The sequence below is a fragment of the Nanorana parkeri genome, unplaced genomic scaffold (genome assembly GCF_000935625.1).
Source record: "Nanorana parkeri isolate BGI_ZX_2015 unplaced genomic scaffold, ASM93562v1 scaffold2041, whole genome shotgun sequence".
Lineage (NCBI taxonomy): Eukaryota > Metazoa > Chordata > Amphibia > Anura > Dicroglossidae > Nanorana > Nanorana parkeri.
In genome coordinates, this window is record NW_017308309.1 from 12042 (window position 1) to 27275 (window position 15234).

General features: G+C 42.8%; 1 protein-coding gene across 1 annotated transcript in view; it reads left to right on the forward strand.

The window, feature by feature from the left end:
- Positions 1-15234, forward strand: part of CPD (carboxypeptidase D) — a 63740-nt gene that overhangs the window by 3993 nt on the left and 44513 nt on the right. The window contains exon 2 of the mRNA XM_018572471.1: positions 9180-9427. Within this exon, the coding sequence (XP_018427973.1) occupies positions 9180-9427 (248 nt within the window). The remainder of the gene's footprint in view (positions 1-9179; positions 9428-15234) is intronic.

Consider the following 15234-nt stretch of genomic DNA (forward strand, 5'->3'; position numbering starts at 1 on the left):
CACCGCAGTGCACCAACATATGTAATGTGCATTGGTGCGAAAGGCCCCAACAGCTTTGACAGAAATTTTAAAAAGATACTACGAAGCTAGGTAACCGCTTGCTTGCTTGTTGTACAAGGCAGTTACTATATGCTTTACTATGACAGGTAGGATGCTGTAGCATATTGACACACTTGGTAGTCAGCAGTATGTGCACGAGCTGCCAATCAAATGGTCTTTCTTGTGGTTATCAGGCGAATGTGCATGTCTGGGCTTTGGAGCAGGGGAGGATAAAACAATAGTGATCAACTAGAGAATGGCCAGTTCAGTAGACATTTGTTGTCCAAAAGCAATATCTGCCATTGCTGCAAAAAATGTAAAGATGCTTGGTATGAGAAGATGCAGGGCTGATTAAGTAAAAAAACAAAGTGTATGTCCTTCTTAAGTCCTCATTCACACTGAGTGTTTTGTAGTCCTTTTTCTGCCCGAAATGAACGCAACCCCCCCCCCATTCATTTTTTATGGCCATGCTCACATCTGAGTGTTTTGTCCCTTGAAGACAGTACATTAACTTTTTTTTTTTGGCAGATTCTGCGCTTCTTGGCCTCATAGAATTTAATGGAAATGCTCAAAAACATGCATTTGCTGCGTTTTTGCAAATTTTTACATGCGTTTGTCCATTCACATCAGTGTGTCACTCACTATCTGCTGGCAAAAACATGTGACTATGAGCAGGGCCCTCCCAACCCTATTGTTCTCAAACTGTATTGTACTGTAACTGTACTGTCTCCACTATTTTGTAAAGCGCTGAGCAAATTGTTGGCGCCATATAAATCCTGTATAATAATAATAATAATTTTACTCACGTAAAAATGTCCAAAAATCGCATATTCGATGTCGCTCAGGTGTGAAAGAGGGTTAAACTCTGTTGTTCCTTACCTTGTGTTATCTGATAGGTGCTCATCAATGCCGCACGAAAATCTAATGTCCCAACAATTTGACACGAAGCATTAAATAGGGCACAGAGAAAGAGCTTGAATTGTATTCATGTAATCATTTTTCAAAGTAATGGTAAACAGTAAAACACTGCTTGGGTTCCTGAATAAGTTACCAGGGGCCACATCAGAGGTAGACAAGTTGCACTTTTACTGTACAAAGCATTTCTTGGGGACATCTGTCGTCTGCGTAGAATTGCTGAGGTGAAGTAAACTGTCAGCTACGGTTTTTCCTTTTCAGTAGGTGAGTCGAGTAAAGGTGTAATGCTGACTTTACCTTTTTATTAGGCAACTGTTTATGCCTGGAAAGTAGAAAGGGAAGTTTGAACATCTTGAATAATGTGGATCTGTACTCAGATGTTAGGTTAAAGTGTAACTCCACTTTTAGTGATGGTGGCATCCTCCCTGCTAATAAGTCCTGTACCTCTCCCTCCTCTATCAAGTCTTTGGAATATTTGTCAGATCCTGTACATGTGTGCTTCAATCCAGCTAGAGGCAGAGCCAGCTGTTCTCGCCCTTCCTCCAGTCAGCGCTGGAGGATCGAAGCGGGAATCCCTGCAGGGAGCCGTGACTGACAGTCACCACTCTCTGCAGGGAGATGATCGGAAAGTGAGCAAGCGACGGTATGCGTTCGCTCACTTCCCGATCTATAGAGCTGACCTGTGACAGCTTCTTTGTCACAAGTCGGCTCGAACTATGAGGATGAGTGGAAATCACTCACCTCATAGTTCTCCTTTAAGCATTGTGTGTGTACTCAAGATTTTAATATCTTCTACCATGGTTTGGTAAACATTTACTTGCTAATCTCCAGTTTGAATGGGGTGGCCCCTGCACTTCAAGGCTTAACTGTTCGTTTTTGCCTAGGTTTTTTGTAATGGACTTTTATTTACTTGATACCTTTCTTGATACCTTACTTGAGCATTTCGTGCTCGCCTCTTTCCCCTATGATTAAGCTAGTGGATTGTTCCTCTTTGTTTTCAATTTTAATGCAGAGCTATGGGTCCTGCACTGTACGTGATGACATCAGCAGGCCTAGGATGGAAGAGGCTGCCGGTGTTTTTTACTGTGGTCCCTTTGACAAAAAAAAAAAAATCAGTTAACCCTTGCATTGCGAGAGTAGCATTTTTTTTTCTTTTTTGTACATGGAGATGTTCTATAAGCTGTGTACAGAAATAAGACAATGAACACTTTTCACAGTGTTCAATCACTGGTGCAGTTATTGAATCTCTGTACACAATCACGGACCACTCTGCACGTCTCTTGGCTGACCCTTCTTAGGAGAGGAATAGGACAGACTGGTTGGTTTGGGTTCCCCTTGTGATTAGTGTTTTGTTCCTTGAAATCATCTGTCTTGCAGTGCTCCCTCAAGATATTCTCCTGATTGGATTGTGCCCATCGAACCACAATGTGATGTCTTTAGACAGCTACAACCAAGACCAGCAGCCAAGGGAAGACCAGCAGCCTGCAAACACTGGTTCTCCAGCTATGGTGAAACTAAAAATCCCATCATAAAACTGTCCCCGAAAGTCATATCTGTGGCTGCCAGAGTGTTGCAATGCCTAATGGGATTTGTAGTTCCACCACAGCTGGAGGGCCAGAGTTTGCCTATCCCTGGTCTAGACAAGCAATTTTCAGTTCTATTCCACAAAACTGTAGTGATATTACCAAACAACCAAATAGCAGGCTGTTTATGAAGCTGTACATGACAATAGCCATGTGGTTGTTAGAATAATAAAGACTCTTATTGACTTATGTAGCTTAATACATATATAAGACAAGATGGCTTTTATGGAAACATGGTTTAAATAGCGCATAATGTAACCCAGGCCGGTCAGATAATTAACATCGATCTGTCTAGCTCATTCCATGTTCAGCTTAGTATATGGACACTTCATGTTTGGATGCTGCAGGCTTCATGGCTTTTAAACAGTATAAATAAGATAATGAACTGTTTTCCGGAAGCGTTACAGAAGTCAGTGTTTGTTGAACGTGCTCAATGAATGGCCACTATGTAGGACAATGTTACCTTGTAAAATTAAAAAATAACTTTCACCAGACTATATCAAGTACTGTGTCTAATGATAGCTGCCATTGGTAGCAGGTGCTGTATAGACAGTCTGTAGGGACATTTTGTATTATCATATTGCTATTATTAGAGTACCAGTTGGGACTTTAAAAGCAGTGGCGTGGCTCCATCGTGGCCGTACAGCTGCTTTCAAGCAAAATAATTCTTAACCGGTCCATTCCACCTCACTCCCCCTCTGCTGCAGTGGTCTAAGGTCCAGTGAATGATCATGCTCTATATAGTGTATAGGATATGAGGACACCGAGGGATATTCCAGGAGGAGGAGGAGACAGGCGGAAGGGAAGAGGCCGGTCTAAAGGTGCCCATACACTGCTCGATTCTCGTACGAGAATCGGGCGAAATCCCGCGATCGTACGAGAATCGAGCAGTGTGAACACTCAAAGGATCAGGGGATCAGGTGAGTATAACTGTTATGTTTGCACCTAGCCAAAAAGGAGCAGTTAACCCTTGCGTTACAGGAGTAGCCCCACTGCAAGGGTTAAGAAACATTTTCTTGAAATTTTAAAATACCAAGCCCCACACATTTGATAAAGCACAACAATGTGCTTGAGAACCTGTGTTGACAGGCTTTTGCTTCAAGCAGGTTATGCATTGCTATGCAAGTCAATGACGATGCAAAAGTGGCTTGGAACAGGTCAAATGCTCCACACAGGACCTTACAAATGTGCTTTGGACTCTGGAGAACAACACAAAGTTCTGTAAATGGCAAAAATAATCTGAGAGGAGAGCCCGATCATGTCAAAGTCAGGTGACTGGCTCTTCTCCAATAACAGCCCAATTTTTTGCATAGAATGGCTTGCGGTGAATGTAATGCAGGGCTGGACAAATCCCTAGAGCCAGGTAGCCAAGGCTCCTTAAAAATTACAGCTGACACCTAACTTTTGAGGTTTTCGCTAGTAGCTGTTCTCAATGGAGCTGGCTCCTGACAAAATTGCTGCTGGCTCCTGACAAAATTGCTGCTGGCTCCTGAATTGGACAAACTGGCTTCTGAATTCCATATTTATTTGTCCACCTCTGATTGTAATATATTGGTGCATAATGGAAAGTGCATAGAGATATACAGTATGCTCTCCTTTATAAATGAACCCTATGTGGTAGTCCACTCAAAGTTTAGGGCTGCAACTAACGATCATTTTCATAATCGATTAGTTGGACGATAATTTTTTCTCTCGATTAATCGGCTAACAAAACATACCACCTTTTTATTTAAAATAAAATACACAAATGCTGTGTTACAAACTTAAAGTTTTACTTCAGAATAAAACTGCATGCACAATTTTTACAATCGCACTGCGGGAAGGAGGTGCGTGTGGGGTGCCACTGGAATGAATGGCACTGCAATGCATATCCTGCAGCAGAATTTGTCAGGCCAAAACCAAAAATGACCTCCCACTTTTTTTATTTATTTAAAATAACTGTTTGTAATATATTAGACATTTTAATTAGTTTCATGGATTTAAATCTGAATTTAAAAACTCCAGGCCAATATAATAAAATAAAACTTTTTTAAAAATAACACCCCAAAATTTTACAAATACAATTATATATAAAATGATATATGTATTAAAATATAAAAGCCCAGTCATCACTTTAGAGTTAGCCATGAATATTGGCTGGGGAATAATTACTCACACGTATACCCGACGTGTAGCACAATCGTCGTGTTCATACGCAAGTTCACCCGACTTGTGTTTCCATTAGTATGAACGCGCCAGGACACTACAAATGCCCCAGGATTACCCCTTTTTGGAAAGTAGACATCCCAAGGTGATCTTATTTTTTGACACTTTTTTTTTTTGGGCATTGAAAAAACATGCTGGTTAGTAAGGGGGTTAAAACACAGAGCTTGGTTATGGTGCATAAGATCCAGCACATTAATGTACAGGTCTTACACAGAGGGAAGAGGTGAAGGGGTTATTGCGCAGGTCCCATACAATAAGAGAATGGAGATCGGGGGCTTAGTTTGCAGTATGAGGTAGATGAAGGTGTTGACATACAGGTCCCATACAGAGACAGGATAGGGATGAGATGTATAGGAGAGGGGTGAAAGGGTTAAAAAAAAAAAAGAAGTTCCCAATCTAATTAACCCCCCTCTCAATCTGCTGCTTCCCTTCATTCATTAAATCTGATTCCTTCTCTCCTTCCTCTGTTGTGAGAGGAAGAGGAGGGCTCTTGCAGTGTTTACATTTGTGATTGCTGCGATTGGCTATTACAGCGATCCCACACAACAGAGGCACTCTGTTTAGTGCTGTGCGTTGTGCTTGTGATCTGCGCCGTCTAATGACAGTGCTATCACAGGCCATATACGCATGTCAAGCATGTCCTCCAGAAATGTATGCCCTCTAATCTGCAATTTATTACTGTGACTCGATCACACAATTCAGTGTCACAGTGATGGGCAGACTGAATTGTGAGATGAAGAGAATGCATCAAAGCTATTTACACATGGTGCTGGCCTAGATTCAGGGGCCCCCAGGGTGTGCAGAAGCACATTTTGGCTTACTACTGCACGTGTCTATTATTATAATCATTATTTTTGCCGAGGGCAGTAAGCTGCTGTGCCTTATGATCGCCTTCTGAATTATGACATTGGCTGAAGCAGTCTAGACATGCTTATAGGAGCAATGCTTGAATGTGCTTGCTATACACGTCTTCAACCTACAGTTATTATAACTCTGCCTGCAATTCTTCTTCTCTGCCCAGTTATGGATTTAACTTAAAACCCAACAACGAAATTTTAATATATTCCTGCTTACCAGTCCTTAAAAAATAACTTTGGGCAAAACTTTTATTAACTCTTGCAGGGGGGGGGGGCTACCCACGCACTACAAGCGTTAAGGTTAGGTTCACGCCTAGGCGACACTTCACCGTGCGGCATTATTTTCTAATGGCACCACTGTGACGCCGGCCGGATGGCGCGGTTTCCCACCGCGGTTCCGCCCGTGCTTCGGAAAACAATCACGGCTTGTACCTTTACCTTTAAATCAATGGGATCACGCGGCAATCGCTGCCGGCATTGTGCAGTACCACACGATCCCGGGACGCGCGTTTCGGGTGTAGTGCAGGTGTTAAGCTAGCTTGAATGCTAATTTTTTACTACATTGATCTGGCCAGTGACACATTTTCTGTCTTATGGTGTCTCTACTCTATGAACAAAGCCACCCTTGGACATCAGCATTGTCACCCTGTGGGGAGGGTAGTGTTAGATGGACTTGACCAACACACGGCCGGTGCCAGAATTTTTTCCTACACAGGCGAAGGTGCATTTTTGGTGTACCTCTAATTTTTAATTTTTCTTTTATCACTTTATTTTTTTAATTTTAAGTTTTCTTTACTTTATTAAATATGTATTTCTCTGATTTATCTTTTATTTTTTTCTTGTTTTTTAATCTTACTATATTTTACTCTTTATCATTTTTATTATTATGTTTTACTTATTTTTTTCATAATTTTTATTTATTTTCTAATGTTTTATCAAATTTGTTTTTTAAATTTTTTAAAAATTAACCTTATTGCTATCACACAGGAGCTAACAATCCCTTGTGTGATAGCATATGGAGGTGACAGGTTCTCTTAATTGACCCTGTCACCTCCAATACAGGAGTTCTAGCACAACACTGTGCCAGAACTCCTGTGACAGCTGAGAGGAAGGGCTGCGAGTGCAGCCCTCCTCTCACTGTCTCCTCCGAGGAAGAAGAGAAAGGTAGATGGCGGGGGGATGGAGGGGGGATTGCAGACGAGAACAGCACAACACCGGGTCGGGTGGGGCGGGGCGGCGCACGGGTCTCACCTCACCTCATCAAAAGGATCCCTGCCGCTGCTCTGCCCGGCTATTCATACCGGCGCTGATCACACCTCTCTGCGCTCCCTCTCGTCTCTCCTCTTGGCCGCTCTGAAGCTGCAGCGACCGGGAGTAGAGAGAGAGGGAGCGCAGAGAGATGTGATCGCCGCCGCCGCGACCGTCTTAAAGGAGCAACCTTCCAGTCGCATCTTTCCCCCCCCCCTGCGGCGCCCTCAGACAGATGCTTGACCTGCCTATATAGTAGCGCCGGCCCTGCCAACACATGAAATCCAAACTCCAGCTAACACCTTTTGAGCAGATTTTCCTTTTGGGATAGAGGTTTTACATAAAATAATAAATCTGACCATTGTAAGCACCCCTGTCAGTGTTAAATGGTTTGTCTTAACCCTCTGTCTACCACCTTTAAAGGAAGTTGAAAAAAACAGATATACTGTCAGGATCACCAGGTAAAATAAAAGGACAAAAATCCTAATAAAAGAAAACTAATGCAGCCACCACATTTTAACACTGATAAGCTGAACTATATTACATTTTTGCTCCTGGGTTTACATACACTTTAAAAATATGGAGTTCAGCCGCTGAAGTCCCTCATGATCTAGGATTACAAAAAATTTACATTTCAGAATAAATGTTTCTACTTTGAATAAGTGTCATGCCTTGTTATGTGAAATGGAGTATAGCAGAACTTAAAGGTCTTCTGCCTTACACAGGAGTGCAGAAATGGAAAAGTTGTGTGGTTTTTAGAGGACCAATACCTTCTCGTTCCTGCATGTGGTGTCAATGTCATTATAGCCTTCAGCAAATGCCATGTTTTATTAAGGAAGCCTGAAAAACCTGTTGATGCAGTTTCACCTCACAATGAAAAAAAACGTTACTTTCTTCAGCCCATGTTAGAATTTAATATTTACCAAAAATTGTAAATAAATATTTCCATCACACTACTGGAGCCTGCCTGATTCTATAATGACTGATAATCTTTCTTCTGACTGCCAGTCACAGGAACAATGCCATGGCATTGTTCACATGATGTCTTCTGACGGGAAGGATCTTTTTTCAAACAGAAGTGCTGATTGGCCAGCTTTAACTCTTCACTAAGGGCAGGTTCACACCATTTTCCGGACCAGATCTGGAACGTGGTGCATTGCATTTTGCTGCAATACAATAACTGTCAGCGGACGATTCATCACTTTTTAGCGACTGCTGCATACCTAGGCTGTGCATGCATCTGCACTGGCTCCTTCAACAAAAGTCAGTTGAAAAATTGATTTTTGGTTGAGTGGAGGGGTGCTGAAAGGGGCTACACATGGCTGGAATTTCTTCCAGTTTATCAGGAATGGTCAGTTTAAGGGCTTGTCCTCCCTGACTGTGGGACTAATGCTACACAGATACATGAGATGACCATCTCCAGTCTGGCTGGATTGGATGCCAGTCTCATGTACATAGTGGCAGACAGATGCCTGTCAGCTCTTAGGCCCCATTCACACCTGACCGTTTTGTAGCGCGTCCTACGCTCGATGAACGCTCTACAAAACGGTCAAAAAAATAAATAGCATTGTAGTCAATGGTATCGTTCCCACCTGTCCGTATTTCCGCCCGTCCCGAACGCACTACAAAACGGGCCACGCATGCAAAGGTCCCGGAGCGTTTTTGCTGCGTATTGGTCCGTTTTGTAGGGCGTTTTCCATTTGGATACTGCCAAGTAGCCTTTGGAATCGCGCGACGGTCGCGCGACTTTTTTACAGCGGATCGTGGTAAAAAAACGCGTGACGGTCGCGCGACAGACGCACATATTACAATACGCATAGGTGTGAATGGGGCCTTAGAGACAACATCAGTCGGGGAGAAGAGAAATCCTGTCCCTGGCCCCAATATTTTCCCCTTAAACAAGCAGCACTGGTAACATATAGTTCTTTAAGGGTGCTAAATCATGGCTACAAGTCTGGCCGCCCTCTGATATCTATGGACACATGCCCTGTCCTCATACCGTACAATAGATGTACCTCAGGGACCAATAATGGTGCTCTCATTGCACAAGTATATAGTGACTGGGTAGGGCTTAGCTATTAGTAACAAATAGAAACTAGTTTTGGGGTGTGCACAGAGGAGGGTTTTCTGGCTAATGAAGATAAAAGTGGACAAAATTGGCTAATAAAGACAAAGGGTACAAAATGTGGTGTGCCTTTTTTGACCTTCATTTAAAAAAATGTAAAATGGCTGCCAGGTTCATCATCAAACACATTTTTTTCACAAAATTATTCTTGTAATACAAATTTATTTTAACAGAAGCATATTTTTTATTTCCCTTTTTTTTGCCCAGATTTGTGCTCTCTGGGAACCTGCATGGCGGCTCGGTTGTGGCTAGCTATCCCTTTGACGATTCCAGCATTCATCAGGAAACTGGCTACTATAGCAGATCCACAGATGACAAAGTGTTCCAGCATCTGGCCAGAGCCTACGCTTCAAACCACCCTATCATGAAGACTGGTCACCCACAGTGTAAAGATGAGGAGGGTGAGGTTTTCCCAGATGGAATCACTAATGGAGCCCACTGGTATGATGTTCAAGGTATGTCACAGAATGTCCCTGAGCATTGCATGTTGCCTGTTGCATATAATCTAAATCCAGTTATTCCTAATGGGTTCCAGTCCCATTGGGGCGCAGACAGTCATATATCCACACTGCTGTGGATTCAATATGTACTCATAAGGTCTACTCACACCCAACCTTGAAAAACAGAAGTTTTAGTTTTTATTTATATTTGTGAAATCGTTTTTGAAGATTAGCACATAATTCAGATGTGACCTATAAACTAATCCTTCTATGAACTGTGCTTAGAACTCAAACCTAGATACGTCAGATTCTCTTATGGAAATGGTTATGTAGGAGGTCATCCGAGTACTATTTGTAGCAGTTTGTGTCATCCTGTGTAGTCATTAATGACTGCTAAAACTGACTCTGAATCATGTGGATTACTTGAATCTGGGTTTTGATAATCCTATTTACTTATCTGTGCAAATCCAGGTACACCTGATCTACCACAGTTTACAAATCAATTAGCTCAATCCTAACAGTAATCCATACTTTTTACAGACATTTGTCTATGAGCATTTTAATGGTACGTTCCAGTCAAAATTGAGCATATGGGCATACCACACCATACCACCCAAATAGGCATTTCAATAGCTGTTTTTTTAAGTCCAATGGTGTAATATACGTAGATACATATAGACACAACTGACCAAAGTGCAATCCCTGGTGCAAAGCTAAACTAGACACGCAATGATGCGATAAGAAAATAATGCAATCTAAAGATGCAGCTAGAAGGCACAATGTGCAAACAAACAATACAACATTACAAATGTGTACTGATCGAGAACGGAGTGCTCTGGGTACAGACGGAGGTGGAAAAGGTGACAGTTTCAGGATAGGTATCCCTTTCTCAAGGCAACTTCCAACTAATGGAATAAGCAAATGCATAAGGTGTATATGTACACAAATGGTTGCGGCATGAAGCCAATCCTGATGTAATTTTTGGTCCTCCTATGTATATTACCATTGACATAAAAATACACCCTTTTTAAAACACCTATTTGTGTGCTATGCTAGCTTACTATTTTCATTTGTCTAAAATTGAATGTTAGGCCTTGACATGCATACAGTCACCCCTCTCAGGAAATTAGTTTTTTTTTAACCTGTCACATTTACAGTGCACCAGTCCACCCCAGACCTTATTGCCAGTATTGTCAAATAGTGATCTGGGAACCCTGTTTTTGTTTCTTGTTTGTAATGCAGGAGGGCTATTCTGAAACCTATAGAAAGCTTGATGAGTTAAATTAAACTCTCCTTCGGAACGCTTATATCTGATTAAACAAGCACAGAGACACATGGCTCTGAAAGCAGACCCATCCAATGTAGCAGACTAGCACAAGTACAATGTTTCCTTGACAATTTTGCTACATCTGTGTGGAACCAGGGGTAACCGCATGTAAATGGGCACCCGTCCATTTAGATCTGGTTGCCCATAGACTAACATTGGTCTTCCGATCAGGGCCGCCTGTAAAACTGACAGGCGGACTTGATAGGAAAGCCCGTGTGTAAGGGCTCTTAGAACTTGTATTTTCATTGGCAACCAAGGCTAAAGAAAATTGCGCTTTTTGTAATTTTTGGTCTATTGGCTTCTTGCCTGAGCTTTACCCAGTTCTGGTATAGCACAGAAAACCTAACTATAATGCTGCTTGTTAGTCTGCATGCCATTGTTAGTTAGAATGAGCAGATTGCTCGCCTGTCATACTCTGGTTTGGGCAGGTCATTGTTTGACCACTAATTACTCCATGTTACTGTTTGTCTTTTGAATGCCTGGGTGGGATGAAAAAATTATATGACTCAAACGAGTGAACCAGGATATCCTGGAGAGGAGAGATGTATGACGACTCTCTTTGGACAACCTCAAGTAAATAATGAGATCTGTAACTTCCTCAACTGTGTGGTGTCTACCGATAAGGCCAACCTAGCACTGTTTTGCTACGAAAATTAATCGGTAACATGTATAGAAGTGACCCAGACATGAATATCTAAGCTTATGTATGTTTGTGTGTGTATATGCCTATACATATATATTTCAAAGTTTGAACTAGCTATTGCTCCTAATTTGCCATGTTAATGGGGCTGAGCAGAAAATTGCTATTCTAAAGGGCCGAACCAGTGTTGTGTTGTCAGAGAAGCTTGAGGCTAGGTTCGCAACCCAGGCGATTTATCGCGCCGTTTTAGCCACGCAATATCTTACAAATCAGAGACTTGCATTCAAGTTTATGGAAGCTGTTCACACCTTTGTGATTTGTCATGCGGTAGAAATCTCCTGTCGAGCAAAAAGGTGCAGTAGCTATAATTGCGCAGTTTTCAAAGCAAAATCACATGAAAAAAACCGCATGAAAACCGCTTACCGGCTCAATCACCTACCTGTGAACCTAGCCTGAAAAAGTGTAACTAAATTTTGGAACTAAATCTTACCTTTTTTTGTTTTTGTTTTTTTTGGTCATTATTTTTATTAAAGAACAACAAAGTATAGTAAACAATCAGAAAGTAGCAAAATGATATAGAAGTGGGAAGCTCGATCACAGCAAATGTATCAAAATTGTGTAAAAGAGGTTTCAGGCTTCTGGATCAAATAGGAACTCCACAAGACGTGAGAGAAGCCACAAAAAAGCCCATCTTCAAACTTCAGTAGATCATTTTAGATTGAGGGTAAAGATTGTAAAGAAACCAAAAAGAAAGGAGTAACAAAGATTCCAATGTCACTCGTCTCCAACCCAAAGGAAATTTAGACTTTAAAAAAAGCAGTAGAGGAAGTTCGTAAAAGAGTAAATAGTCTGTAAGGCTCTAGGAGTGTTGCGTTTAATCTAGAAGGTAGAAAATGATCAATTCAGGGCTGCCATACACTTGTATATCAAAGTGTTTTATCCATGATAGTAGCCTTAAATTGTGTGACTCTATATTTAAGTTCAACCAAATTCAGGGTAGAGGTTTTCCATGCTTTGGCTATGATTTGTTTAGCAGCAGTAAGAATTTTCAGTTGCAAGCAAAATTTAGTGATACTATCCAGACGTTTATTAAAGGAGAATTATAAGGTGAGTGATTTTCACTCAGCCTCATAATATGAGCCGACCTGTGACAATGAAACTGTCACAGGTCGGCTCAGTAGATCGGGAAGTGAGCAAACACATACCGGCGCTCGCTCACTTCTCGATCCTGTGGCGGCAGAGAGCCGTGACGGGAGGGACTGGATTCCCCCCCTTCCCTGTCTGATCCTCGAGCGCTGACTGGCGGGAACGGACGGGGAGGGGGCGGGTACAGCTGGCTCTGCCTCTAGATAAGCAGAGCCAGCTATCACTCACGCAGCTTGGCGGATCTCGACATCGATGTCGGGATCCGTTCCGGCTTTGGGTGACGGGAGGACGCTAGTTTGTGTCCTCCCGTTACCCTTAGGAGAACGATGGGGAAAAGTCCTAACCCCATAGTTCTCCTTTAAGTAGGGCATAGGCCGGGCCCGCAAGTCGCTTACGGTTCAATAGGGAAGATAACATCTGAAAGACCTGTTTCCAAAATGATTTTGCCACAGGGCATGTCCACCATATGTGGAAGAAAGTGCTTCTCTCAGTGCAACCCCAAAAGCAGAAAAAGGAATAGTCAGGCACAAATTTAGCAATTCTGGATAGCACCAGATACCAGCAAGAGATCACTTTGAAATTGGTTTTGAGAGCTGCCACATTAAAATAGCAATTTTTATAAGTAGACCAGATTTGATTCCAGTCACTAAATCTTAACCTTTATGCACCATAGACTTTAATAAAAGCACCTGAAAAACACGTGAACATAATCTTGGCAGCCTGCCAGGTGCTTGTAAACCGTTAAGTACCATTTATACTGCGGTTATCTGTTGCCGTGCATTAAGGCCTGGTTCAAACTGTATGTATTGTCGTAGCTGATTCAGCGTGACAAAATGCTCCACCCAAGAAATCACTGGTCTTCAAACCACTGGTCATCCAACCAGCTCCAAATAAGTCCAATTGACTTATATTTTTTACAGATAGACCAGACTAAGGTCTGTTCCATTTGTATTGTCGCAGCTGATTCAGCGCGACAAAGCTTCCCCCAAAAAAAACCCCATTCATTCTTAAGGCCTCTGTTCACGCCTGAGCGTTTTGTCGCAATAAGCAACACCTGTCGCTGGAAAAAGTGCATGGGCTGCTTTTTGGCAGTTTACAGCTCGCTTCGTCCCTATAGAGTCAATAGGAAATGCTTGGAAACGCGCTTTGCAATTGGTTTTGCATGTTTTTGCCATTTACATTAATGTGTCACAATTTGCTCAATAAAAACGCATGACTTAATATATGTGCGTAAAAACGCACAAAAACGCTGTCGCCTAGGTGTGAATCAGGCCTTAACGTGCTCAAATGTAGGTTGCATTAAGTTTAAAAAAAAACTTTAAAACTGTCAGGTACAGTATATACCGGTGGTAGTCGGCTCTCCTGATATAGGGGGTCTCAAGTGCGACCCTTGACATCATCAAAGGGCAACACATAATTATCAGCTAATATAATGCTACATGGACCTTTCAGAGACTGCTGATACATGCAACAGGAATGCTCAAAGACTGCAAGCATGATACAGGAGAAGGTCGTAAAGTGTAGCTATGCTGCAGGAGATGGTTAGGGACTGCAAACATGCTGTAGTTGTTGTTAGTGACTGGGGATATGCTCCAGGAGATAGTCATAGAATGGGAACACAATACACGAAACTTCTAGAGATCACTACTATTACAAGCAGGGGTGGAGCTACCGGCAGTGTAGCCAGTGCGGCTGCCCCGGGGCCCAAGGCGGTTAGGGGGCCCACTGAGGTCCAGTCCCCAACTTCCCCTTTGTTGGGAGGAACACTGGAAGGGGGACTGAGCAGATTCCCCTAAGAACGGCCGCGGTGATCACTTTTCTCATTGAGATGAGAGCGCTGAGAAGAGTGATCTCCGCTCTTGATCACTGACGCGGCACATGTTAGTGACAGCTGTGCAGATTCTTTTCCTCAGCCGCTGTGCCCGCTTCAGTGATCGGTCTGTTGGCAGCCACCTGCAGCTTCCTCCTCCCACTTCAGCTGCTATAGGAGGAAGACTGCAGGATCACCATTGGCCACTGGAGACTTCAGGAGAGCAGGACCTGAAGAGAAGACACAAGGAGGCGGCTGAAGGATTCATCATAGGAGTTGCTGAGAAATGGCTGCAAAGCCCCTCCCCCTCCCCCCCACCACTACCACCTGGAGAGAAAGAGGGCAGAGCACCTGTAAGTTCTTGTTTTTTCTGCATCGCACCCTGACCTCTGCACTGTGCCCTGACCTCTACATTACACCGCTGACCTCTGCAGCTTAGAAATTAAATATTTAAAATTGATTCAGCTGCGTTAGGTCCTGCGCAGCAGCCTTCTGTGGAACCACCCGGCACCTGCTTAGCGCGTTTGCCGCACGCACATCTCCCCCTCCTGAGACCCTCTGTACCCCTCCTGAGACCCTCTGCACAAGACATCAGACCGGCATTCCAGAGCAGAGAGGCAGAACAGAGTATGTACCAAATTCATATACTATTATTCTGCACTGCTTTATAATGTATTGCTGGGATTTGTAGTCTTCTATAGATGGCATTCTGCGTTAGAGTGTAAGCTTCTCTGTACAGAGACTGATGTGACTGGCTCAGTGTTCTCTGTACAGTACTATACTACAGTATATGTCAGAGCTCTATGAATGTAAAATAATAGTGTGTGACTATGGGGGGACATTAGAGTGTAAGCTCCTTTAGTGCAGAGACAGCTGGGGGATTGGTGGGGGCCAGTATA